This window comes from Pollicipes pollicipes, unplaced genomic scaffold, assembly GCF_011947565.3.
Source record: "Pollicipes pollicipes isolate AB1234 unplaced genomic scaffold, Ppol_2.1 Scaffold_4219;HRSCAF=4965_pilon_pilon_pilon, whole genome shotgun sequence".
NCBI classification, from domain to species: Eukaryota; Metazoa; Arthropoda; class Thecostraca; order Pollicipedomorpha; family Pollicipedidae; genus Pollicipes; species Pollicipes pollicipes.
In genome coordinates this window covers 16,619,002-16,642,425 of record NW_023596448.1, presented here as the reverse complement: position 1 = coordinate 16,642,425, position 23,424 = coordinate 16,619,002, and the positions used below count along the sequence as shown (strand labels likewise).

The following is a 23,424-nucleotide window of genomic DNA, read 5'->3' as shown; positions in this document are numbered from 1 at the left end:
AGTACTGCGGCGGTGGTAGCAGTCAGAAGTCCAATGACAAAGGTAGAGGCAGCATCGCTGTCTTGGAATTTACGGAGTACAAAATAGTGCCCCTGGTAACAACCACGAGCTGAATACAGGCAGTTGCTTAAACTTTACACAAGTTCATTTGCACGCTGCATTATAAAAGGTCGGGCTCGCCCCCGGGGCCTCTTTTAAATGAGAGTCACCGAGGATGTGGGCCTGCTAAATTCGGAACAGAATAAAAGCAAATTCTGCGAATTTCGTTGATATTCTTGTCGTGCCGTCAGTCGCCCACAGTTTTCAATTTTCAAGTTGTATACGTTCAGTTGGGAACAAGTGATCGCCGTTAGAAATTTCTGGCTACGGAGTGAGATCCGCTATAATATAAAGGTGCGTAAAGTTCCTGCACTAGAATCGTGTCCTAACGAGGCTGTCATACAATTTACTATCTCCGAAAATGTGCGCTTGTCTGTATGTCTAAAGACGGCATGCATGTCTGCATGTCGTCGTTTGCTTGATGACCTGCGTACAGGTTAAATAGAAGGCAGCAAAAACCGGATTTCACATCGCGCATGTGCGAGAGCAAGGAGTGCACATGCGTGCTGGCAACCCGGTCCTACTCAGTCAGCGTCAGCATCATGCATCATAAATTATGAGCGTATTGCGCTGATGGTAAGGTCCGTTCTTGTGCTATAGGCCTACGATTAGCCGCACGTATGCGTGGTGAAATAGCTTGAAAGGTAGGCAAGCCGTCGAAAAGATATTCCTTCTTTTTGCCGCATGAGTAATGACGAACGTGGGATCCCACTTTGTAGGAGGACGACGATTTATTTAAGTAGAGCAAGTGCACAAGATGAAGGACCGCAGAACGAGAACGATCGTGGAGATAAGTTGTGCAGGCAACTTGTTCACCGATGCTTGACGCTAGGTGGAGATGTAGCCGTGAGCATTCGACAGTGTGAATTTCCGATCAGACTGAAGCTAGGCGAAATCAGAACATTACGGCAGTGATGAGGTAGGAAACTCAACGACGGTGGTAGACACGACATGATTTGCCTGTATTTTCTGCTTCCAAAAGAGGGGCGCGGTGATAACTGCCCGAAAGCCGGGCAGGGATGGTCGTTTGAATATTGCACAGGCTCATCTCCATACCATATAAGAAAGGTTGGGCTTGTGCAGAGCTGTGTTATTAGGAGGCCAGTTAACCGTCCATTCCAATATTACCAGTCCGCGTGGCATGGTCTGAAATTGCTCCAAAGATGTTCGGTGGCCACTCAGCACGCGCACGCCGCGAGCGCTCAGTCCGCGCGTTTGTTTATGCAGTGGCGGAAGAGGCACGTCTTCAGTCCCATAGTCTTTAGACCACGATACGCTGCGCTCTAAAACGGATGGTTCGCCAGCGCATCACACGACAGCCAAAGGGAGTAAGCACGGGCAGCAAAAGCGAAGGAGCCGGACGCATGTGAAGCTACCACCATTGTCTTCCCCGCCTCGCCTTCCCCCGCCTCAAAAACACCGCAGTAGCAGGTGTTAAGTGAATGCCGTAAGAGTGGCCAGCTACACCTCAAATTCACAAAATCTTGCGTGAGCATTCTGACGTTACATGGAGCGAACCGAGATAAAACGGTAGCAATCGCCTTATTCCTCGGAGAGAGGTCAGGAGAATGGAGATGTGGATGCGCTGATATTTCGGTAAAGGCATGTTGCCGAAATATCAACGCATCTCCATTGTCCTGGTTTTTCCCCGAGGAATAACGCTGTTATATCTGTTATAAATAAGGCTGTCTGATCCCTTCGGTCTGACCTGGCTGACGTCTCAAAAGACTTGTCGCCCATTTTTATTTTCTCTTCCTTGTTTGGAACAGCTGCCTCGCCATAAAATGCTTGACCCCATACATAATGCATACAGCTACCATGTCTGCCTGCGCCATTTCAAAGGTCTTGTCGGACGGGTGCTGCCGGGAAATGGAAAAATGGAAACCAAGGTTTTCATTTGGAAGGGTACTTGACGGTTTGCTGGGTGTTCACGGTTAACAGGGGGGATCCCCCCCCCCCCCCCGGTTTAACACATATAAAATGGACCCTGCCGCCCTCAGCTGAATATGGAATTACACCCCTGCCTTAAGAATGGAAAGAACGCCGTTTGCGTTTCGACAGCGTTGTGGTTGGATGCTATTTGCGAATACATGGCCAGCAGCGCCCAGGCGCCCGGCGTGACGTCAAAATTGGTCAGCTGAATGACCATTCCGGATAGCGTACTACTGTGGCGCAGCCCTGCGTTGATTTCCGTGATATTTCCATAACTGCAGATTTTTTATGATGCTGGTGATGTGTAACGGCGAAGTGGAGGTGTGGTGACAAGTTAGCGGCGTAGTGCATTTACCATTGGCATTTAGAAGGACTGCAGTTCGCAGTGGGTGCACAGGTATGCTATTTTGTGTACATCTCATGTTTTCTGTGGGCGGAGTGACACTGTGCATTGTGGGCGGTAGTCCGGGCTTGTCATGAGTAGGCAATGGGGGATTTTTGGGCGAATGAAAGCCCATATGAAATAAGCTGATGTGGTCCGATTCAAATTGGCCTTAAGTAATCAGGTTTTGCGGGTGTAAGTTAGCTGAGTAAAAATCATGAGGGCCACATGGTTAATCAGTGAGACCATCAAGCATAATGCTCTGCATCTGATGGCATGATATGAAAATATTGTACATCATAGTCTAGGTATATGGCAAACTTTAACACCACACATCTTTCTGTAAGTTTATGCATGGTGGAACATGCTTTCAAAAACAAGATTGCTTTTCCATTATGATTTCTGAAATCAACTAGTCATTGGAACACATCATGCATTGATGGCTCTACAGACTGTATTTTAAAAGCTTTTGCTGTGTCTTTTGAATTTATTTTAAATAAAACAAAGGAAATAGATAGTGTAAGTAAACCGGTTGTCATTTTGTTCTGGAAAGATGAGGTCAAACAAGGCACTCCAAATCTGGAAAGAAACCAGTAATTATTGTGGAATCAAGGCTTTGGCCAAGGTGTGGTCATTGCAGCTAGGGGGCATTTTTGTGTTTTTGACATGGGGTCTCATGTTGACAACCTTTGCCACCAGGTAAATGCATCCAAGCCCCATGATGCACAGCAAATGGTAGTGTTGGCAGTCTCCAGCCAAGCAATGTTGACTGGCAGACATGCAGGCCTCCAGCTGAGCCTTATTTTTTGCTGACTGGCTCAGCAATCAATTCAGCAGCCAAGACTCTTGGAGGCAAACAGCACACAATTCAGCTCAGCGTCACTGCCTGGTAAGCTTGCAGTTTCCAGCGGAGCAGTCCTGATGAATGATGATGTCTACTATCAGCTGAGCAATTCCACTACCAGCATACAAGTGACCCATTACCAACATATGCTAAAAGCTGGCAGTGCTAACCAGCTTTGAGCTCCTGATTTGTGAAATGAAATTAGTAACATTGTGTGCTGACCAGTGCTGCCCACTGTCTCTTCAAGCAAGGAACACCATCATATTTGTTTCAGGTTGGGGCCTTAAACCTTCATCATGTTTTCTGCCTTGAGAAAGTTTGCCAGCAAAAATGAGCCAACTCCAGCACCTGTGTCGAGCAATGTGCAAGCCATGTCCTCACAGCTGCAGAGGAAATTTGCCAAGGGCATTCAATATAACAGTGAGTATTCTTGCTGTTGTGTTTGCATGTCACCACAGTGACTTCAGCAGCATGCTCAGCTCACACCCCTGTCCATGGCGAGTGGCGTGGTATGATGGTCTCCAGCGACCTGACCTTTTGACTTGTACAGACGAGGTGCACTCAGGCCACAGCAAAGCTGCTCTGGGGCTGTTGCTGGGTCTAAAAGATTGGCATGCTGCTGGGAGACTTGCGACCTCTGGGCAGGTGTGCCAGCCATTTCCTGTTAGCATGTAGCCATGGGGAGGTTCGTGGATGTAATGTAGTTATAAAATATATCAGATGTATTTAATTTCCAAAGACCAGGATTGTTGAACAGGAAGGGGTTTGGATAGATGAACTGGGAACACAAATGTAATAATTGTTCGGACTATCATTCTCACCTGATGTGTTGCTATGTACACAACCTTTCAAAAAAAAACTGAAATGTTGTATACATAGTAACATACCAGATAAGGATGACTATCAAAACAATTATTTTATCTGTGATGTTGCTACCTTGTCACATTTTTTTCGTAATTCTCAGTTGGGAATACTTGTAGCTTTTTGGTATTTCCTCATGTAGCTGCCATATGCTAGGGTTTGGCTGTCATGAAGTTTTGTCTGACATTATGCTTCAATCAACAGTGAAAATTGTGATAAAAGGCGACAACAACGTGGGCAAAACTTGTCTCTTCAACCGTCTCCAGGGAAAGACTTTCAGTGAAACATATCAGTCAACTCCAGAAATCCAGGCAAGTTATTTTCCTCGTCATAAAATGAATCAAATGGACAACGAACAAGTGGCGTGCAATTCTAAATACATGTGTGTGCGTGTGCATGTGTGTGTATGTGCTAATAGGCATGACATTGCATGTATGTCCCTTATGCCTTACCAAGTTGAAACAGCAGGGCTTTTGGTCTTGAGTTTAATGCCAACTTTAAAGGACACGTTTCTGGTTGGCGCAATAAACGCAACTCACTTCACCATTTCACGGTTAAAATTGTTTTGAGGAAGCAATGTTCTATGACATTTTCCGTTGTCAGGTGACATCAAATTAGGATTCCGAAATATCAACTCCTTATCTTACAGCTATTACAAGCACAAAACAACATCAAATTTCAGACCGAAGTCGGCATAGGTGATGAAGTTGAAGCGCTCGCTGAGTTTGGTTGTGTGTATCTACGTTCCAAAGTATCGATAGGTTGGTCTGAATCGTGGTCGCAAATAGTATGTGGGCTAGGCTCCATCCTTTGTTAATGAGACATGATGCAAGTTTGAACTCGAACCGCCCAATTGCATTCAGCGTTTAGCTAGTATCGGTAATGTGAGTCATATATAAACGATTAACAACCATCGTTGGTACGTCAAGTTATGTTACATTATCAGCTGTGTATATTACTTAGGATCGGACACAGCTTAATAGCACTGCAGTCGCCAGCATAGTCCTTGCGGTATTGGAGCCAAATCACGTTGGGGTCGAAAGGCGAAGCAAACCATGAGACATAGAAAAGCGCGATTTGGATCAAAGTCTACCAGGGAACAGAGTGGGAAGTGGGCGCAGTGTCTTTAAAGATGAATCCGTGACATTCTGGTCAGCCCTGGGGTCACTATCAAACGGCGCCCGGCATGACCGACGGCAGGAGAGCGAGGCGTTAGGCGTTGTGACCGGTGGGCCATCAGGTTTGGTGGACCGCACGCTCTGGTGCGTCGCTGGGTAACAATGCGACCGCGAAGTCGTGGCCGACGGGAGCGTACTTGACCGCCGTTGAGAATGGGACATTGAGCCTGCGTCAGCCGTTTGGTGTTCGGTGCCTGCATTCCAAGCACCGGCGGGGCGAGCAGTGCTTCCATTTGCCGTGAACGTGACAGAATTCGAAGGTATCTCTGTATCCGTGTGGGCACTACGCGTTTGAAATTATTTGCTTGGTTCGAATCGGTTACCATGTATAACGCTTTATAAATGGTATGTCACGCATGAGCGATTTTCACGCAAGCATTATGGTGCCTTGCTGGGTACCGAATCTGAAGTACATGGAAAATAGGATAAGGGAGTGCGAAACACCTATGTGTCGTCAACGTTATAGCAATGACCAATGATTATTACTTCGGGCAGGCTGTTTTGTCATCATCACGTATATGGAAGGCTTTTCAAAAGTTTTTTCAGTTTTGTATGGAATCAAATCGGCGACTTAAGCGAGCTATATCAACGGAGCACGTTCAACTAAGCTCTTGGGGACACAGCGGCGAGAAGTGATAACTTGAGTCCCGGAAAGGAAATCCAAAGCATATTTGAGATGAGCGACGTGCCTGCCTCTGAGATATCGTGTGTAAGACAGCGTCGAAACTGATTGCTAGCGGGGTCGTTTACGCGGTTGGCAAGCTGGAGAGTAGAGACTAAACAGCAAGTATACGAGGCAGATACATAGGTGAAAGCTTGCAAACTATGATGTGTCAGGCTATTGCAACGCCGATAATTGGGATAAGTTCGTATTGCGTTATGTAAAAACGTTTATAGCAAAGTAGAGCACGATTATTTGCATGTACTTTTAAGATGGCTGAATTTCGGTAATTAATAATTTTTAGGTTAAGCTACTGCATAGAGTCGGAGGTAGCAGTCGCTAATAACTGAAAGTCGCAGTCGACTTTCGTCGTTTCGCCCCTCGTCGTTTCTCGGCTGACGTATGTGATGGCATGCAGCCAAGTTGATAGGATTGATTTAGACATGATCCAAACCCGCACGATGGAATTCGCGTGGCGAGGACGTCCACCTAAGGTTAGCAGAGCAACGCCTTGCGAAAACATACAGGAAAGGGGCTGAAATGCGTGACTGGGTAAAATAAAATAAAAAGGCCAAGAAAGTCTCAATCGTCAAAATACTGGCGGCCACAATCTACCCATTACAATGGGCGCGATGTGACTGCACAGTCGAGGCGCCAGTTGTATCAACAATTGATGCAATCTTCCCATTACAGCGAGAAGATATGCTGAAATGTAACTACAGTGCGTTTAGAGAAAACGCACCATAATGCCTAAATCTCGTGACATGCATGAAGTGGTGCCATGTCATACGGAGGCAGTGGAAGGTTATGTTGCGAGATGGAGATGCACCATTGACGTCTGATTGAAGGGACGTCTAAAAGGACGTCTTTTTTGCATGAAATTTTAAGTAAATTTAAAAAAAACATTAAGGCAGCTCGAGTTTAAGCCCCTATAATGCTAGAATTACAGGAGAATATGCATACTGCACAAAAAACGGTGGGTGGCATGCAACGTCCATTTTGACGATACATGGACAGAATTTCAAAAGTCAACTGGGTTACGTTGCTACTCAAATAGTTCATTGCTCTTCAAAGGTTCAGGGAAGGTGAGATTACATGTGAGCCATGTTGTATCTACCTAAACAGAACATTGCAAATCGGAAAGCAAGTTGCCCTTCTCAACAGAAAATGGGCGCTGCATGACCTACAGCAGTCGATGCGCCCTAAAACCCCAAATCATCATCATCATCATTTCTCAACAGTAAGATGTAAGCACTGAAACAAGGATGGAGTCCATTCATTTCAGATGACATGTGGCTAGAATTTTGATGCGGTAAATATAGAATGGCATTGCTTAGGTTTCGGAGCCATGGATCGCATTGTGAAATGTCACCGACTGTATTGCACAAGCAGGGGCGTTGTAAAACATCCCTTACGAAGTACAACTACAGCGACACGAACTGAAATATGTTCATTGAGCGATGTGTACGCAGCGCCATCCGCTTTATGTAACGGCACCATTTAGAGCTCCATGGGCGTGGATGAACAGTGTGCATGGGTGTGTATATGTGGGTGTGGGAGCTGTCTGGCAATAAACACATCATTTAAAAATCGTATACCTATTCGTGATTTGACATTTGCGGTACTGTATGATTAGGTCCCATGAGACCAGAAAGGCAGACGTAAAATACATCGTGCATTACGATTATCAGTAGTATAACCTGGGAGCGTGTTTTCGGACATGAAGACGAAAACATGCTCCCAGGGTAACGTGTACCGGCTGTGTTGATGTCTGTCGACAAGCGACGGTGTTCGCCCCTGTTTATCCCCTTTGCGCCCGTTTTAGAATTAGGCTGCTGTAGAATGCATTGGGGTCAAATCATCTATCGCTCGAAAAACCCAAGCGTGAAAAGGATGGCTGTTTGAATGGGCTGCCATAAGTCGTCCGCCACTAGTACAGGAAACACGGTGTGATTAAGTAACGGGATCACATTAAACATGGGCGTAAAGTGCGTACATTACGTCTTCGGCCATTAACGATGCATGGATTCTTGGCGCAAAGCACGCCTTGCCTTCTTTATGGTAGAATGCCTTCTTCACGAAAGAATGCCTTCCCTATGCCAAAAGGCTTTCTTCACGGTGTAGCTGTGGAGGAGACTACTCGCCACTCGTGGCGGTTCACTCGTTTGGACTCACTCGACATTGCCTAACCAGGAGTCAGTAGTGGTTCCGCCGGATGGAACGTTTGCAATCTCATACACACCGCCGTACACTTCCAGGTGCCAATCACAAAGCCGTGAGACACTTCATATGCATCGCATACTTTTGCAGATAAATCCGTGCATTGTTTGGTTATGATGAATGTAATGCAGGCTTGATATGAATATGGTTGTGGTGACTAGCGGTCCCTTTTCGCCGCGAATGGGCCATAATTAAATGTGCGAGGCACGAGTGCTACACCTCGGTCGGTAGCAGAGCACTCGAAATGCCAAACGGATGTGTCCGCTGGGGGATGCTGAGGCGCGTGCAGTCCATGCAACCCGGCTGCGTGCTGGCTGGAGCGGTTGGCACACCCATAGGCCCTCTGATCTGATACCCTCGCTCAATGCTGAAGCCTCAGCGCCACATCAGACGTGCTGCGCCGATAGCTGCACCCGGCTCTCCCGCCCAGCGGGAGTGCCCACACTTCCGCGGCACGTGCAGCGTGTTACGGCACTTCGCGAGGCAGTGTCGTGGTCTGGGATAGCGCGGCTGTCCCGGCCACGCCTTTCACCGCACTTCTGCCCAATCCTAGGTCTCGGCATCGCCCTTCACTGCACCTCTGCCCAGTCCTAGGTCTCGGCATCGTCCTTCTCAGCGCCTCTGCCTAATCCCAAGTCTCGACATCGTCCTGCACTGCACCTCTGCCTAATCTCAGGTCTCGGCATCGTCCTTCACTGCACCTCTGCCCAATCCCCGGTCTCGGCATCGTCCTTCACTGCACCTCTGCCCAATCCCCGGTCTCGGCATCGTCCTTCACTGCACCTCTGCCCAATCTCCGGTCTCGGCATCGCCTTGCGCTGCACCTCTACCTAATCCCAGGACTCGGAAATCGGCTCTTTAGGCTGGCAGAGCTAACGAATGGAGCTAACATGATGGAAGACGCGTCGGCCTTTGCCGCCAGATATAATTATCTTTGACGTTTTTATGTATGGTGGAGATTAGCGTGATATTATAAAGCCATGTTCTCACTTTGAATGCTCTGATCTGGCTGATTTCTGTCGGGACCGAGCTTCCCTGTATTTTGTAACGTGTCGAATTACCCAAGTCAGGTGCTATCTTGCTTGAACTCCTCGTATGATATGGCGGTGACAGCGAAGTGGTATTCAGTTCAGTTATCATCATTCAGTTCATATCATCAGTTCTATTCAGTTTTACGCAATGCCCGGGGCTTGTAACTTCAGGCATCTTCCGCAGTCAATTTTGGGTGGGTTGTTACTCACACCACTCACGTTGACTTCACATTCACATCGCACATCAGCTTTACATAATGCGCATCAACTATAGTCGCTGCCTGCAAGCCGCTGCGGAGGCCTGCTGGAACCTCCGCGAGAATAGGGTGAGTTGGGCTTCGCATAGGTGGTGCTTCGACTCCCCCGCATAAAGCACGCTGCATAATTAGTTCACTGTGGAGGTTACCGTATTCGCCAAAGACGCAATTTTCTGCCAGCGGCCGCACTTCTCACGGTAATCACGTTAAAGCCACGCGCGCTTTCATAAAGTAATTAACGGACTTTTGGTAGCGCCTGGAAGATGTAAAATGATTTGAAGGTTTTAGGAGAATGATTTAAGATCTGAGCGCCAAAAACAATTTAGCGCTTAAAGGGATTGTTCAACATTTGGAGCCATTGAAGCAAGCGTCTGGTATGATGAAATAACCTCACTTCTAATCATTGGTGCTCTAGATGGAAAAGACTGTCTCGACAACACAATGTCCATTACGAAAACATGTTTCTCAAGACGTCATTGTTTTATTGCGCGATGGTACTTTGCACATCATTGATTGAGGACTAATTGACACCCGTTACGTCTGGAAGTCGCGCTCACGAACGCCTCATGACCGACCCAACAAATACATATGTTTTTCTTAACCTTGATTTCTGTATGCAATGAAATGGCACGATTCGAATGGCGTTTTTATCGTGTCATGAATGCCGGGGGACTTTCGAATGGTCTGCACAAAAAATCTGTACATTTTGGTGGGCTTGTAGCTCAAAAACTAGAGGGGTTCAGGCCTTAAGAAGAGCAGGGCCGTGAACTACACCGAATGATCTCCAAGGTGGTTACTTCAGTTCAAAGCCCCGTTCAAATGTGGAGCATTTGCTTTAAGCTTGGTCTGGCCAGTGGCGGGTCCGGAGGAGGGCATGGAGCCACCCTCCCTTGTGCCCTGAAATGCCCTATATGCGCCGAAGGGTCCCATGATCGTCCGAACGGGTGTAGTTTTTCCCCACAAAATACAGCAAAATTGGACATCTTTGAACCTTCGAACGACTGAGAACAGTCGCAAGTGAAAGTGAATGTCAAATTATTTTTCGTTGGTTGAGATGGTGGAGATTGGGGAGGTTTAAGTGCTCATTACGGTGTCCAGAGGCCCTACGCTAATGCCGGAGCCCTATATGTCCACTTGCCGGGGCAATCCGATCGCTAAGAAGCCTTCCACGTTGCCCTTGATTTATTTGTATTTGCTCTATGGGCCCACTGCTGTTGTCGGGACCTGGCATGCCAACCTGCCAACGCACTCTTGATCGCTTCGAGGCCCTCCATATTGGTCGTAGGCTCTTCCGATGAAGTCTAGAGACCTTGCTTTGTTGCCGAGAGTTTCACATGTGCTTGTGAGCGCCAGCTCTCCCGTCACTCATGGCGGTGCGCCTGCCCGTGTTTACGGGCCTGGCTAAGTCAGTTCACGTACACAAGGGCGAAATCCACGCGGTGACGATTTTCCCTGGCGTCTTCGCTGCAGAGCGATGGTGGGATATATTCCAATGAATTTCTACGTGCAATTGGCTAAGACGATATTGCGCTCTGCGGACGTCGTGTGTGCCATTTCCGTTCCTCGTGGAATGAGTGACACTTATTATACTTGTGCATTGCGTTCTTAACACATTTTGAATGCTAGGATATTTTGTTCTTCATTACGATCAAAACAAAAACTCTACATTAGTCACTAGCCATCCGCTGGTCACGTCGACCAACGGGCTAGCCGTTATGAAGCTTGGAATCAAGTGTCGTGCTTGATTTGACGGGATTTTGCAGCCGACTTGAGCTTTTTTGTCACATATTCTCCGAAATACTTAGCCTCAAAATTACATTCACCATTATTTTAATTACATTAAACGCTCCATGTATGTACATACGTGCCACGTATAGTGTTCTAGGCCTCCGCACTGTAAAATAACTTCCTGCTTAAGAAATAGCCTGCATATGAATCTTAAAGTTAAGTAGCGGAAATCCCGTATTTTGGGAACGGAGCCGCGAGGTGTCCAAGAAAGCAAACATGTGCGTCTATTCCTCTCTGTGCCTGCCTCTCCTGCCCGGGTGAGCGACGGGCGACGCCATGTAGGCAGCTGATAAATGCGTCATAAAGCCCTAATTGCAACAAGATCCAGACCCGATGCTTCAGGTTTGTTTTCATGCTAAAGGACCATGTGAAATGGCATGACACTCTGCAGTTTCCTCCCAAATAAACTAAAAAGTGGAACAGTTTTGTCATTGATGCCTACGACGCCAGGCGAGGTAACTTACTTTCACGCAGGTTCTGCATTGATGCACTTGGCCTTGGTACTTACCTGGCTAGTTATTCGGTGGCTCTTAATGTGGAGACGCTGCACGTGTGGCCGGACTGAGAGCTTTCACAATGTATGTACAGAGCTGGGCTCAAGGTGCATCGCTGTGGTACGGTACACTGACGCACAGGCACGCGCTTTGGTTGGACACACTTGCAGGGTGCGGGCGTTTGCTACAAATCCTTGCACGTGTACAAACGGTTACATTCCGTATCGAATTTATCGCCGCTGGACTAGTCCAGCGTATTGCTGATCCATGTGATGTTTCCTTTTACTCCGCTGCATCTGCATTCGTGGCATGAAATTCTGGGCCCTTGAAGCCACGAAGTAGGTACGAACTTTTATGCATGTTTGCAGTGAGGCCGTATGTTGTGTGGAGTGTTACGTACGTTAGGGTGATATTTACTGTTTGATTGATTTAGTTCGAATCTTTTTGATTGAATGGCTTTCTGGAACCAGAGCTCACACAAAGCAGTGCTTGTGTAACCTCTGACCACACCATCCGCTCGTAAAATTTGAGTTCATCGGCAGAATTCTGTGGCAAAAGCCTGACGAGCCGCAATGAGATTGGTCCATCCCAGCGTCTGACCCTATCTGACCTTGAGCGCCGCTGCCGCTGACTATCCCACTGAGGGGCGTAGAGCAAGCGTGTGTGTCGGCTCGAGCTTCCACCCGTCACCGGGGTGGGTTGGGAGGCAGTCGCTCCAACGCAGTGAGCTAAATTGGCGGTAGGACACCGTTCTTGCCACGGAATGGCTCATGGCTCTCCCGAAGGAACTCTAAAAATCCTGCTTGACTCGGAGGACCTCATTAGTGACATTAGCTTCGGAAATTTATCACCGCATGAAATGGTTTAGAGCGTTTCATTCAAGGAACTTCTTTAATTGCATAGGTGTCTCCGAACAGCCCCGACCCCGGCGACTCCGGACAGTCCTGTATCTCGTATGTATTGACAGATGGCTATTATCAGTGCAGGGGTCGTGCGCGAGTATACGGCACGGCAGTATGTGCCGTTAAACGACGATTTTACAACCGTCGATGTTTACATTACCTTTAATTATTCAGGTCTCCGTGTTAATGTTGCACGTTTTCAACGAGCCATTTGCAATGGTCAACACTGGTAAAATGGATTTGTCGCGCGTCTACCCATTGCCTGCAATGGTTTTCTTCAGTGTTCTCATTCAACGGACTCTGTCCACCCAACAAAGTCATTCGGGTCAGATTTGTTCCGGTTCGCTCGTACTTGTGAAGTGCTCTGTTCATGATCGTTGTGTCTGAGTGTGTAAGTCATGTGTGTAACTGTGTGCAGTGTGTGTGTGTGTGATGAGGGTTTTAATGTGTGTGGGTGTCATGCATGTATTAGTTTTGAAATTGGACTGCGTGCGCAGTTGGACTTTTGCCTGTGAATTATTTACGCTGTGAATATCCAATTGATAAACCTGATCATAAACCTGTCAATATTCACAGCTGACATAATGTGTCATGGCACCCGTGCATTCTGCCAACGTGCGTGGAGTGGCCGTGCGGCAGCTGGCGAGGCTTCCCCTGACCAGTCCCTGTCGGCAGGTGGCGAGCATACAGTGGTCGTACAAGGCCACCGATGACGTGGTCAAGGTCGAGATCTGGGACGTCGTCGATAAGGCGAAGAAGAAGAAGAAAATGGAAGGTAAGTCGCATCTGTTGTGAGGGAGGCGACCCAGGCCATGTAGCGAAGTGGACTGCCACCGCGCAGGGCGGCCATCTGAGCGCCGGGGGGCTATCGCGCCCGGACCACCCACGGCAGTCGGTGGGCCTGACCCACCGGGCCAGACCATCGCGGTCCTTGCTGGGGAGATGTGCGAGCCTGGTGGTGTGTTGGCCGCCTGCCTGCGGGCACGGAAGGGGTGGCCGTGTGACCTCAAGGCTCGTGTCTGTCGCCTTTCGGTTGGACTAGATAGTGGCTAGGTGACGGACCGGAGTGTAGGACAGTACTTTAACAGGCATTATTTCAGGATGAACCATGTTCTTAGCGACGTTTTTGATGTTCCCGACAACCCTGGGTCTTGCCTGCCGGGACTTACCGCTCCGGTCATGTTTCTGACTAGTTCAGTCTACCAGCATGCGGTTTGGGGTGTTCGAATCATGTTGGCTTTTATGACGTGGGACATTTCCAGGCATGCCCAACCTTGCCTGTCATGTAGTGCCCTTCCGCATCCTACTCTGCCGTGTCATTCCGTCCCTGCCTGCCTTTACGTTCACCTATTATAGGACGTGGGACAGCTGATAATGTGTGAGCTAAATCCTGCCCAATGATGTCGTCTCTCCGGCGCCTGCTCTTTCCCGCCGTGCCTCACCTGCCGTCCTGCCATATCCCACCCTGCCGTATTGTTCCTTACCATGGCTTGACGCACCACTCTGTGCCCCCCCCCCCCCCCCTCCCCCCGCTCTACGTCCGTGCCGTACCGGCCCTGTCGCTCCGACTCTGCCGCTAACGTTGGCTGGCGGACATTGGAGTCGACGTGTGGTTCTTTTCCACATCATGCCTTGGAGCCAATGTAGAACATCGCGGAGGCGGGGTGTGCCCCCCCCCCCCCCCCCTCCCTCTGACTTGTCGCCGGTGCCGTCAGGCCTGAAGCTGGACAACAGCAGCGCGGCCGTGCCGGACGAGGTAGCACTGGACGCCGAGTTCCTGGACGTCTACAAGGGCACCCACGGCGTCGTCATGGTGCTCGACATCACCAAGGCCTGGTGAGTGGTGCTGAGGTGGCCGGCAGCCGGCGGTCAGTCTATTTTACGGCTTCGGCAAATCACAAGACTTGCAATGCAGAACTCGGGCGATTTGGCAATAAGTTGGATCAAACCATTTCAAACTTGTATTACACTTATAAGGTGGTCCCGTAAGTGTAACGCATAAGAACAAGCACGTAGGTCAGTTGTAGTGCATCTCAATCAGCGCAAAGCAGGCACACACGTCCGTCCTCTTCTTACATCCGCACGAATTACAACAAACTCGCATCACACCCCGGCTGGTGGTCGTGCGCCGGCCGTGGCCGCCTCCACTGGCCGCGGCGGTGGCGACGTTCGCCGTTGTCCATCTTCGTGCGATACACGGCGGTCCGGAACGCCACTTCAGGCAGACCCGCTGTTACACTGACGGGCCGCGACACTGCCCCAGGCAGACTCGCTGTTACACTGACGGGCCGCGACACTGCCCCAGGCAGACCCACTGTTACCCTGGCGGTCCGGGAGGAGCGGGGCACTCGCCCCTTTTGCTGCGATTGGTACCGATCCAGCAACCGTGCTGCATGCACGGCTTCTTTATGTTGTATTTTGAACGTAGATGTGTAAACGCCACTTATCAGTGCGGCAGCCGCGCCCATAACACGTCCATCCGCGCCACAGCCCGTCCACGCCACTGCCTGCCCACGTCACGACCCGTCCACGTCACGGCTCGTCCATCCACGTCACGGCACGACCCGTCCACGTCACGGTCCGTCCACGCCACGGCACGTCCACGTCCGACCGTGCTGTGCAGTCTCGCGTCAGCCAGCAAGCTGCGCACTTGATGAATGTACCGAGCTTAGCACTGGACGTGGGATGTGCGCAGTCAGGAGGGCGTCAGACCGTGGCTCGGAGACTCGAGCTAAAATCCTCTGCAGGACAGAATATTTACCTGGTCTCTTGAAAAATTAAAAGCGAAGTTTTTTATTCGATTATTTTTAAGATCCTAGCTTACATTAGACGGCACTTGATGCGTGAACCCCGACCCGTTATTTCAGCGTAATATGCCGGGTCCACGGCAGAACTTTGTTGCGAAAGTTTAGCTTGCCAAAATCCCGGCACTTTCCGACCTACCCTCTGACGTCATCCGGCCTTCAGCTCGGACGCTACCACCAGCCGCAGGTCACCTCAGTCAAGGGTTGAGTAGCGAACGCGTGAAGTGACTCGAGCCATGCTGTCGTGGGTGGGCGAATCCAAACAGGCGTTCTAACCAGCTGGGCTGCGGGACGGACAGACCGACTGGCAGCACGGGCCGGTGTGGTGCAGCCGTCATGACAGGTGGCAATGCTTATGAATATGCGCCTTGTATTTGTCGATCAGCAATGCATTACCATGCAGTTGGCCGAATGAATGTGAAGAAATACTGGAATTAAGAAAGAATTGCCCATCCGCTTAAAGCCATCGACGATCCACCTTGGTCTACTGACCACACCGAATTCCAGCCCGGGAATGCTCACCAAGGATGGCGGCTGGTGGCTGTCCCTGCTTCCTTCGTTCCCTGCGTGGCGTTTCGCCGCTTCCCTCACGCATGTAGCATCTGCGGCCATGGACTTCGCCACACGTGGATGGCCTCAGGCCGGCCATAGCTGCCTGCAGCGGGAGTCAAGCGGCGGGCCTGTCGGTGTGCGGCACGCGCTCCAACCACTGTGTCACCTGGCGCTGGCGACAGGACGTTCGAGTACGTGCAGCGCGAGGTGCCGCGCATCCCGGGCCATATCCCGGTGCTGGTGCTGGGCAACCACCGCGACATGGGCCACCACCGCCAGGTGCGCGAGGACGACGTGCGCTTCTTCGCCGAGAACGTCCAGAGGTCGGTGTGAGGTGGGGGGGGGGGGGGGGGGGGGGGGCGGCCGTTGGCAGGGTGGCGGCGTGGAGGAGGTGGCGTGCTTCTCCGGACACGTCCAGTGGTGCGCGTGGTGGGGTTAGGAGAGGGGGGGGGGGCGGAGCTGGGCCCCGGCGGGGTTAGTTTTCCGGGCGGGAGGAGCGAGTGTGCTGCGGCGGGGCCAGCGTTTAGAGGAGCCCGGTAAGTTCTGAGGGTTAGCACTTGGGGCTTGGGGACCGTTCGGGAGGTACGGATGTCAGGAGAAAGAGTGCCGAGTGTCCGGAAGAGTTTGAGCACTTGGAAGAGATCAAGGGGGGGGGGGGTGTCCGGCAAGGAGGACGAGGGCTCCGACGAGGGATGAGGCATGAGGGGTGAGGACTGCCGGCCATGGCCGTACCTCGTAGCTGACCCACGGAGTGGACGAGACCCTGTCACATGTGTTTCGAGGGTTGTGTTCAGGTCAGACACCACCATCATAGGCTGTGGTGGCCAACAGGGCTGTCCATGTTGAGTCTGGTACATCCTTCCCGCATGCATTCTATGGCTGGGTCAGCCGGCTGGGATCCTCAGTTGCGCAGATCTCATCAGCATTATCTTATACTCAACGCTCTGACATTTCTGACAGCGCACTGTCATGCAATAACTCACTGCAGTCCCCTATTATCATAACCACGTCACCATAATAACACGCCGGTCATTAAGACAGCAGCGGCAGGACTTAATAGACATCACCACATCAGCAGCTCACTGTCGTCACGATGGCGTGCCTCTTCAGGCCTGACGGCGACGCGCTGGTGCGATACGCACCGAGTCGTCCATGCGGAAACGGCTTCGGCCTGAAGCTACTGCATCGTTTCCTGAACGTGCCGTTCCTGACGCTGCAGCGCGCCTGCCTGGGTCACCCAGCTGGCCACCAACGAACGGGAGACGGAGGCCACGCACCAGGAGCTCGACCTCTACGAGGAGTCGGAACGAGGCCAACTACGACCGTGTGGGTGGCGTCAGGGAAGCGAAGCCGAGCTGGCTGCCGTCTGGCGTGTGGGGTGGCGTCGGGGAGCGGGCCCAGCTGGCTGCCGGTCTGGCGTGTGGGTGGCGTCGGGGGAGCGGGCCCAGCGGCTGCCGGTCTGGCGTGTGGGTGGCGTCGGGGGAGCGGGCCCAGCTGGCTGCCGTTCTGCGTTGTGGCGTTCGGGGGAGCGGGCCCAGCTGGCTGCCGTCTGGCGTGTGGTGGCGTCCGGGGAGCGGGCCCACTGGCTGCCGGTCTGGCGTGTGGGTGGCGCGGGGAGCGGGCCCAGCTGGCTGCCGGTCTGGCGTGTGGGTGGCGGTCGGGGGAGCGGGGCCCCGCTGGCTGCCGGTCTGGCGTGTGGGTGGCGCCGGGGGAGCGGGCCCAGCTGGCTGCCGGTCTGGCGTGTGGGTGGCGCCGGGGGAGCGGGCCCAGCTGGCTGCCGGTCTGGCGTGTGGGTGGCGTCGGGGGAGCGGGCCCAGCTGGCTGCCGGTCTGCCGGTCCCGGGGAGGGACGGGGATGTATGTTGGAATTTGCATGGTCGCTTCGGTTGTTAGTGGAACGGTAGGCATCAGACGACCAGAGAAGTGACAGAAAACGGTAGTGATCAAATACTGATGCTAAATAGTTCTGTTTGCATTGCGCGCCAACTGCGTCGGTTATTCCACCGCAGGTATTCGTCAGCACAACCGCAAAACGTCTGACTCCTCACTTAGCGTCTCACTCCTCACTGCCAGATGGTGGTGCGACAGGAAGTGGTCTGACCTTGCTTGGCGGGCGCCTTATCTCTTATGTTAGCAGACTGCACCCGCTTTTTTTCTGGAAATGCCGGAGAGCTTTGTAGTGACCCGAGACCCGCCATCGACCAGGGCCGCACTGTCGTGCGCCACGCGACACCGCCAACACGGTGCTGCCTGCCACAGGTTCATCGACCAGCTGGCCAACAAGCGGCGCCAGACGGCAGACGCCAACGCGCCGGCGCAGAAGATGCCGCACTCACAGACGACAGTGGCACTAAACTCGGCCGGAACTCGCCAGGCCGGTGAGTGGCGCCGACGCTGGCTGGCCGGGCGGTCTGCGGCGCTGATGCTGGCTGGCCGCTCGGCTGCGGCCTCATGCCGCACGTGCTCGCAACACTTGATGTCCCATTTTCTGCAGCGTTGGGCGCAGGTCAAGGATGGGGGTGCGACACTTGTAAGCGACCAAAAGCTCGGCCCTGAGTGCCGCCGGACGGTGTCACGATGATGGGCGCTGTTATGTCCTGGCATGGTGTAGGTAGCGGGTACCATGAAAAAGCAGTGGATTGCAAGACTTGAAACCGCGCCGTGTGTTCGGTAGTCTCATCTGCTGGCCTCCAGCTTTGCCGGCCGTCGCCCTCGTGCACCTCAGGCGAACGTGTTACGTGAGCTATGTGGCGCCGCAGCTCAGCGGAGCGCTGTTTCCCCGTTGCTTAAGATAGCCGCGTGACTCCGCTCTTCCGAGACCCCGTGTACCGTTATCACACGCGCTCCGGCCGGCGCTGACGACGGTTGCCGTGCCGAAGGCGGCGCCGGCCTGCCGCGGAGCGTCTCCCAGCCGGGCCAGCTGTCGGCGTCGTCGGCCGGACCGGGGCCGCCGTCGGAGGCCGCCACTGCCGCCGCCGCCGCCGCCACCGCCGCCACCGCCCGCTCGGCGCCTTCCCCAGCCGGGTCGGCGGCCAGCGGCGACCGCTCGCCGGGGCCCATCAACGGAGCCGCAGGTTCAGATGGGGAGGGGCAGGTCAGGTCAGACGGGTGCTTATCAGGTCAGGCGAGCGCCAGTCAGGTCAGACGGTCGCTGCTTAGGTCAGACGGATGCTGGCTAAGACAGACGGGCGCTGGTCAAATCAGACGGGCGCCGGTTAAGCCGGACATGAGGAGGGAGGGGGCGGGGGCAGGTCGGGCACGTGTGGACCAAGTCAGACGCGGCGACCCGTGCGGCGAGCTGTCGCCGCCCTGTCTGCCGGTCTGCTGTGTCAGCTGAACTGGCGGCCGGTGTGCCGAGCGTGCGGACCTGGCTGACGTCAAAGCAGGTCTACAGCGGCTACCAGGCACGACTGGGGCCCGGCGTCAGGCAGATCAATCATCATTTGATCGGATGGCGCTGATGACTCTCCGCGCCGGGCTCCTATGTGAAGTTCTGTCTTTTCAGGATCGAATCAGGTATTGATCCCTAACTGCCTAATGCATGCAATGATTAATTCCTGCGCAACCTTGCGTCGCGAGAAGAAACTCCTGAACGTCACTTGTGCGGCAAAATAGGACATGATTCGCCCCCCCCCCCCTCCCCACGTAACCGTCCCCGCCAAAGTTCGGAACCTTCCGACGACGGCGGGCTGCCGTTGGCCCGGTGTGGAGGCCGCGCTGGCCGGCCGCGTGACCCGCCGCTCCCTCCGCAGTGCCACCACCGGCGGCGGCGGCCAGCCCCGAGCGGCACAACGTGGACGCGTTCGTGCCGGACGGCGCGCTTGATGCCAACTTCCTGGACGAGGTGACGCCCCAGGCGACGCCCTCCAAGACGGCGGCCGCGGCGCCGCCCGGCTCCGACAGGTTGGTCGCAGCGCGTTCCCGGCGGAGAGCGCCGCTGCTGCCGCTGGCGGGCGCCACGCCTGGCCTCGGGCGGTCGGCGCTCCCACCGCGGGAGAGAGCGGTGTGGCTCGGCCTGTCAGCATCGCTGCGTGATCCGGTGTTCACTGAAAGGAACTCGTTTTGGACGCCTTGCATGCTGGCTTTCGGCAGCGTCCTCGGCTCGTGTTGAGTTGTGGCCATGCTGCGAGTGTTACTTTTTGCCTGTCGCCGCCCCAGTTTTGTTGTGACGCTCGTTTAAAGCGCGTCATACGTGACGTTTGACGCGTGCAGCTAGCTTCGCAGGCTCGTGCGCTGCGCGATTTCGGTCGAGCCGGCATTACCAGGCCCGTTGTCTAGCTCCTTTATACAGCCTCCTGTACGTCGAGTAGTTAGACGTTTTGGCTCTGTCAGCGGCCGACCTAAGTGTTTTTTTTTCAGTTTGTTTTGGTGCCGAGAGTCCCGCTTGTTGCGCCCATGATAAGCCAGGTGCCTGGCCTGTACCGGGGCCTTCAGCTGCGGCCAGGTGTTCAGTGCCTGAGCTCTGACATAGCTGTCGTTCACGAACGTAAACCGGTTTGTTACACGCCCGGCCGAGTTTGCGGTTGTTAGCTGCCGCGTATGGTTGTTGAATGTCTCGTTAGCGTGTGGTGTGGTCGTGTTCCAGTGAGGACGACACGGCGGCCGGCAATCCGATGGTGGCCGGGTTCCAGGACGACATTGATGACCTGGAGCTGGTGTCGGGGGCGCCGCGGCACGACCGCCACGCGCTGCCCGACTCCAGCGACGAGGAACCGGCGCCGCCGCCGCCGGCCAGCGCCGTGGACTTGCCCGACGCGGGGGCGGCCGGCCGGCGGCGGCGCGACGTGCGACTCGTGGCGCCGCCCCCCGCGCCCGACGAGTCCATCGCGGCGGCGGTGGAGAGCGAGCCGGAGGAAGCGTCGCAGAAGGTGCAGACCGACAGTGGCGCGGAGGCGGCGCACAAGACGAAGAAGAAGAAAAAGAAGGACAGGAGAAGGAGAAAGAGGTCAGCGCCGTGGTGACCGTGGCCGGCGGAGGTTGGCGGCGCTGGATAGGCCAACCCCCCTACTGTCGCTCGCGTTACGCTGGTTCTTGTTCTTGTGCGGACACAGTCCCGGGAACACGGGGAGGGGGCGTGGGTACCGTGGCACTATGGTGACGCGTGCAGATTGAACCTAAAAATTGGATTTGGACATTTTTGAAACGTTTCTTCACCTGTCGACATCGGGCTAACTTAACCTAACATGCCAAGCTCTGCGTTTCAGATTTTTTCTTCCTCTGTCCGCCCCATGCATACTTCCTGATAGGTTTCCACTTGCAAAATGGACTTGACATTCTTCAGCCACGCAAGTTTGCCGCACTTCGTTGACGTAGCCCCTTCGCTCCAGAACGGGGAGAAGAAAAGAAAAAGAAGCACAAGGAGCGGGAGGCGGACCGGAGCGCGGCGCAGCGCGAGCGGGACGCGCTCGAGGACTTTCTGGAGCGGGACTCCGGCCCGGCCGTGGACGAGGCTTACGAGGCCATATAGACGCCAACCGTCCGCTCGCGGCGCCACGCCACCAGCTTCACCCGCCGCCCGCACATCTGCCGCCGGATTATTTTTATACAAACAGGACAACGCGACACAGGGTGCTTGGTGGGGGCTTCGCTGGTACGCACGGGCTGAGGTGTACCGATGCCGGAGTTGTTGCGTGTGGTGATGAACTGTATACCCGTTGCGTATTTATTCGATTTATATGTGTGATGCAAGGTTATGCGTGTGGGCGACAGTGTTTAAATATCGTTACTGTGATGCTCGGGACCGGGTGTGTAATAAACGCGTCGGGGCTGCTCACGGCGTCAGGGGCTGATACGTCAACCGGATATATGTCCTGAGACAAGACAGTCTGTTAATCAACGTCATGTGCGTTCCGCAACAGTGCTGCTGGCCTTTCACACCTTTCACACTCAGACACACTTTCAGCCTCACGCCCATCAATCAACACATATTCAGTCGTCCAACAACGGCCAAGGCCTTCATTTACCCTTACCGTTGACACGTCCTGAACCATCAATAATTTTCGCGCTGCGTACCATCGCTCAGAAGCCGCGCTACGGATCGCACAGAACCGCTAGAATGTCGCTATCATGCCCTTCCACGCGGCTGCGGGTCCCCGGCACCCATATCTACGTCCGACTCGTCGCTGCCCTCCTCGGCGCGCGCTCTCTCCTCCTCCTCCTCCGCTCTGTCCTCGGCCAGCGGCGTCCAGTCCGCGTGGCAGCGCGCCACCGCCGCCGCCACGCGCTCGTCAAGTCCAAGCAAGGGCGCGCACCTCATCGGTCTGTGCCGGTGACACCACGCCGCCAGCGTCGCTCATCTCGCCGCCCTGAGCGCGGCGGCGGCGCGCGCGCTCCAGCAGCCGGCAGCTCCAAAGCAGGTCCTCGCGCCACAGCTCCGTATCCGGCTGCAGCCGCATGGCCACAGAGAAGGCGCGACGCGCCAGGCCCAGCTCACCGAGTCCGAGCAGTGCGCGGCCGAGCGTCTGCTGCGCCGGCCACCAGCGCGGCCGCAGGCGCACCGCGCACGCCGCCGCCTCCAGCGCTGGCTGTAGCTCGTGCTGGCGCAGCAACGCCTGCGCGCGCATCTCGTGCAGCTCCGCGTCGGCCGGCGCCAGCGCAGCGCTTCGTCCAGAGGCGCAGCGCCTCCCAGAAGCGGTCCAGCTCGGCCAGCGCGACGCCCTGTTCGCGCAGCGCCTGCCGCCTGCTCGCCCGCGCTCAGCGCCGGCCGGCCGCCCGAGAACAGCGGGGCGGAGCGGCGCGGCGGCGACGGCGACCTGTCCGAGTCGGAGTCCGGCACCGAGAACGGCGCGAGGCGAGGTCGTTTGGCCACGCTCTGAGCCGACCGCTTCTTCCAGGTGAAGCCAGACATGTCCTGTCACGGCGGACGGCGGAGGTGGCGCTGAGTCGGTGCTGGGTGTCACTGCAAGTACACAAGCCACCTGGAGGATTTCTGGGAGTTCAGGGGGTGGTCTGATATTCACCAGTGCCATATATATCACTGCAAGTGGGATTTGGTGAACATGGGATCTATAGCACTTTTATAAATTGCAAGACAACTTAGGAAATAATATAATAATGTACAATAAATATACATGGGGTTCTAGTTTGTATTCTAGCTTAAATCCGAGAAAAAATACCTCATAATTTTCAAGGCATTGGTACTGACAAATTGTGGGCAATGCCTTTGACATCCATTACACATGATAGAAGAAGATATAACATGAGTGTGGGATAAGTCCCTAATATAGGCTTTTAGGATTAGCAGTGAGCTATAAGTCAATGGTACAGAAGATAAAGCATGCTTTGATTTATGCACATAAAGTGTTACAGACTGCGCATATGCTTAAGCCGTAAACACCACTGGGGTAGGTGAGGTCTACAGCCCAGCAGCTTTTGGGCATACTGGGTTATACCTGTTCCTATGGTATGAGATGACACCAAA

The 23,424-nt window shown here is 53.7% G+C and overlaps 3 protein-coding genes across 3 annotated transcripts; 2 read left to right on the top strand and 1 right to left on the bottom strand.

Moving 5' to 3' along the window:
• Positions 1-2,302: 2,302 nt before the first annotated feature.
• LOC119094933 (rab-like protein 6) lies at positions 2,303-18,746 on the top strand. The gene is given in 12 exon segments (XM_037217844.1): positions 2,303-2,428; positions 3,113-3,302; positions 3,532-3,677; positions 4,323-4,429; positions 13,325-13,424; positions 14,365-14,485; positions 16,188-16,334; positions 17,116-17,236; positions 17,238-17,312; positions 17,314-17,423; positions 18,264-18,382; positions 18,730-18,746. Coding segments are annotated over 10 exon segments (1,041 nt in total). The 5' UTR covers positions 2,303-2,428; positions 3,113-3,302; positions 3,532-3,553.
• Positions 18,747-19,025: 279 nt separating this feature from the next.
• LOC119094932 (uncharacterized) lies at positions 19,026-20,965 on the top strand. The gene is made up of 3 exons (XM_037217843.1): positions 19,026-19,078; positions 19,757-19,907; positions 20,590-20,965. The coding sequence occupies exon 3, from the start codon at positions 20,618-20,620 to the stop codon at positions 20,963-20,965; it is 348 nt and encodes a 115-aa protein (XP_037073738.1). The 5' UTR covers positions 19,026-19,078; positions 19,757-19,907; positions 20,590-20,617.
• A 1,266-nt stretch (positions 20,966-22,231) lies between these two features.
• Positions 22,232-22,851, bottom strand: LOC119094931 (tetratricopeptide repeat protein 33). Its single transcript, XM_037217842.1, has 3 exons — positions 22,757-22,851; positions 22,593-22,683; positions 22,232-22,468 (listed from the first exon to the last, which is right to left on the bottom strand). The coding sequence occupies exons 1-3, from the start codon at positions 22,849-22,851 to the stop codon at positions 22,232-22,234; spliced, it is 423 nt and encodes a 140-aa protein (XP_037073737.1).
• Between the last annotated feature and the right edge of the window lie 573 nt (positions 22,852-23,424).

Coding starts and splice junctions, on each gene's coding strand:
- LOC119094932 (XM_037217843.1), top strand. CDS start 20,618: ATGGTGGCCGGGTTCCAGGACGACATTGATGACCTGGAGCTGGTGTCG.
- LOC119094931 (XM_037217842.1), bottom strand. CDS start 22,851: ATGTCTGGCTTCACCTGGAAGAAGCGGTCGGCTCAGAGCGTGGCCAAA. Junction 22,684..22,756: donor CCGGACTCCGACTCGGACAG/GTCGCCGTCGCC, acceptor GCGGGCGAGCAG/GCGGCAGGCGCTGCGCGAAC. Junction 22,469..22,592: donor GGACGAAGCGCTGCGCTGGC/GCCGGCCGACGC, acceptor TGGCCGGCGCAG/CAGACGCTCGGCCGCGCACT.